The sequence below is a fragment of the Chaetura pelagica genome, unplaced genomic scaffold (assembly GCF_000747805.2).
Source record: "Chaetura pelagica isolate M959 unplaced genomic scaffold, ChaPel_1.0 scaffold107, whole genome shotgun sequence".
Taxonomy (NCBI): domain Eukaryota; kingdom Metazoa; phylum Chordata; class Aves; order Apodiformes; family Apodidae; genus Chaetura; species Chaetura pelagica.
In genome coordinates, this window is record NW_009953979.1 from 1,030,087 (window position 1) to 1,031,156 (window position 1,070).

General features: G+C 56.3%; 1 protein-coding gene across 1 annotated transcript in view; it reads left to right on the forward strand.

Moving 5' to 3' along the window:
- The window catches only part of CHRNA2 (cholinergic receptor, nicotinic, alpha 2 (neuronal)), a 6,159-nt gene continuing 5,089 nt past the window's right edge, over positions 1 to 1,070 (forward strand). The window contains exon 1 of the mRNA XM_010002221.1: positions 1 to 64. Coding sequence (XP_010000523.1) covers positions 1 to 64 — 64 coding nt within the window. The remainder of the gene's footprint in view (positions 65 to 1,070) is intronic.

Consider the following 1,070-nt stretch of genomic DNA (forward strand, 5'->3'; position numbering starts at 1 on the left):
ATGGGGTGGCTGTCCCATGGCATCATCCTCTTTGCTGCGTGGTGCTTTGTCACCTTCCAGGCAGGTAAGGACAGCTCTGCCTTTCCCTATGTTTCCCAAATTTCCTTTACTTTAGCCTTGTCTTGCCATGGGTGTCACCAAGAGGGCCCTGAGCATGGGGGGGCAAATCTGGGGAGAGGGGTGGGGAACCTGAAGGAGTTGTGGTGCATGGAAAACCAGTTCTCTCCTAGTTTCCCCAGTGTCCATGAGGGCATGGTGTCCTCCACCCTGCATCACATTGTGATGGGCTTGGTGTCTCTTCAGAGCAGCTTGACACCACCCAGATATTTGGGTGGGGATGGTCTCCTATGGGTCATTCCCCCCTCAGGGGATGCACCTCTGGAACCCCAGATCCACCCTCTGCCAGCTAGAAACAGTGGAGGGATGGACAAAACATGGATTTTGAAGTGCAAACTGGGCATCTTGCTTGACCCTTCACTTGGGACCAGCCCTCCCCAACACCTCTAAGACCCTCAAGGCTGTTCTGCACACGATCCCCAGCCAAAGTACAACAACAAACATTTAAATACCCCAAAATATCCCCTGGTCCAGTGGGGAGAGCTTGCCTGGGACATGGGGCACACTATGAGGCCTTCTCCAGGGCAGAGCCATCCATGCAACTTCCCTTTGGTTGCACATCACTGCACAAAGCCCCCCCTCCCTCCACCCCTTCCTCCCATCCTCGGCCTTCCTCCACTTGCTGGTGGGAATTTATGGAGCTCTGCTATGGGGAAGGATGGCCAAGGACACAAGCCAGTGTCACCTGAGACCAACACCAATGCTTCTGAGGCAGACTGAAGAGAATTGTGCTCATTCCAGTGCTGCCTCCAGCCCAGAAGATGTCCCTGTGCAGGCTGCAGCAGACCCAAGGCCTAGGGTCAGCTTCCACCTTGCAAAGCTGCACCAGTTTGCACCAGGAAGAGCAGCCGGAGGGGACTGGGAGAGGGATCACAGCCACCCAGGAGTGGGATTTTCTTGGCCAGCTTGACCTGGTGCCATTTCCCAGGAGGAGCAGGGGGCGGGGGGGGGGG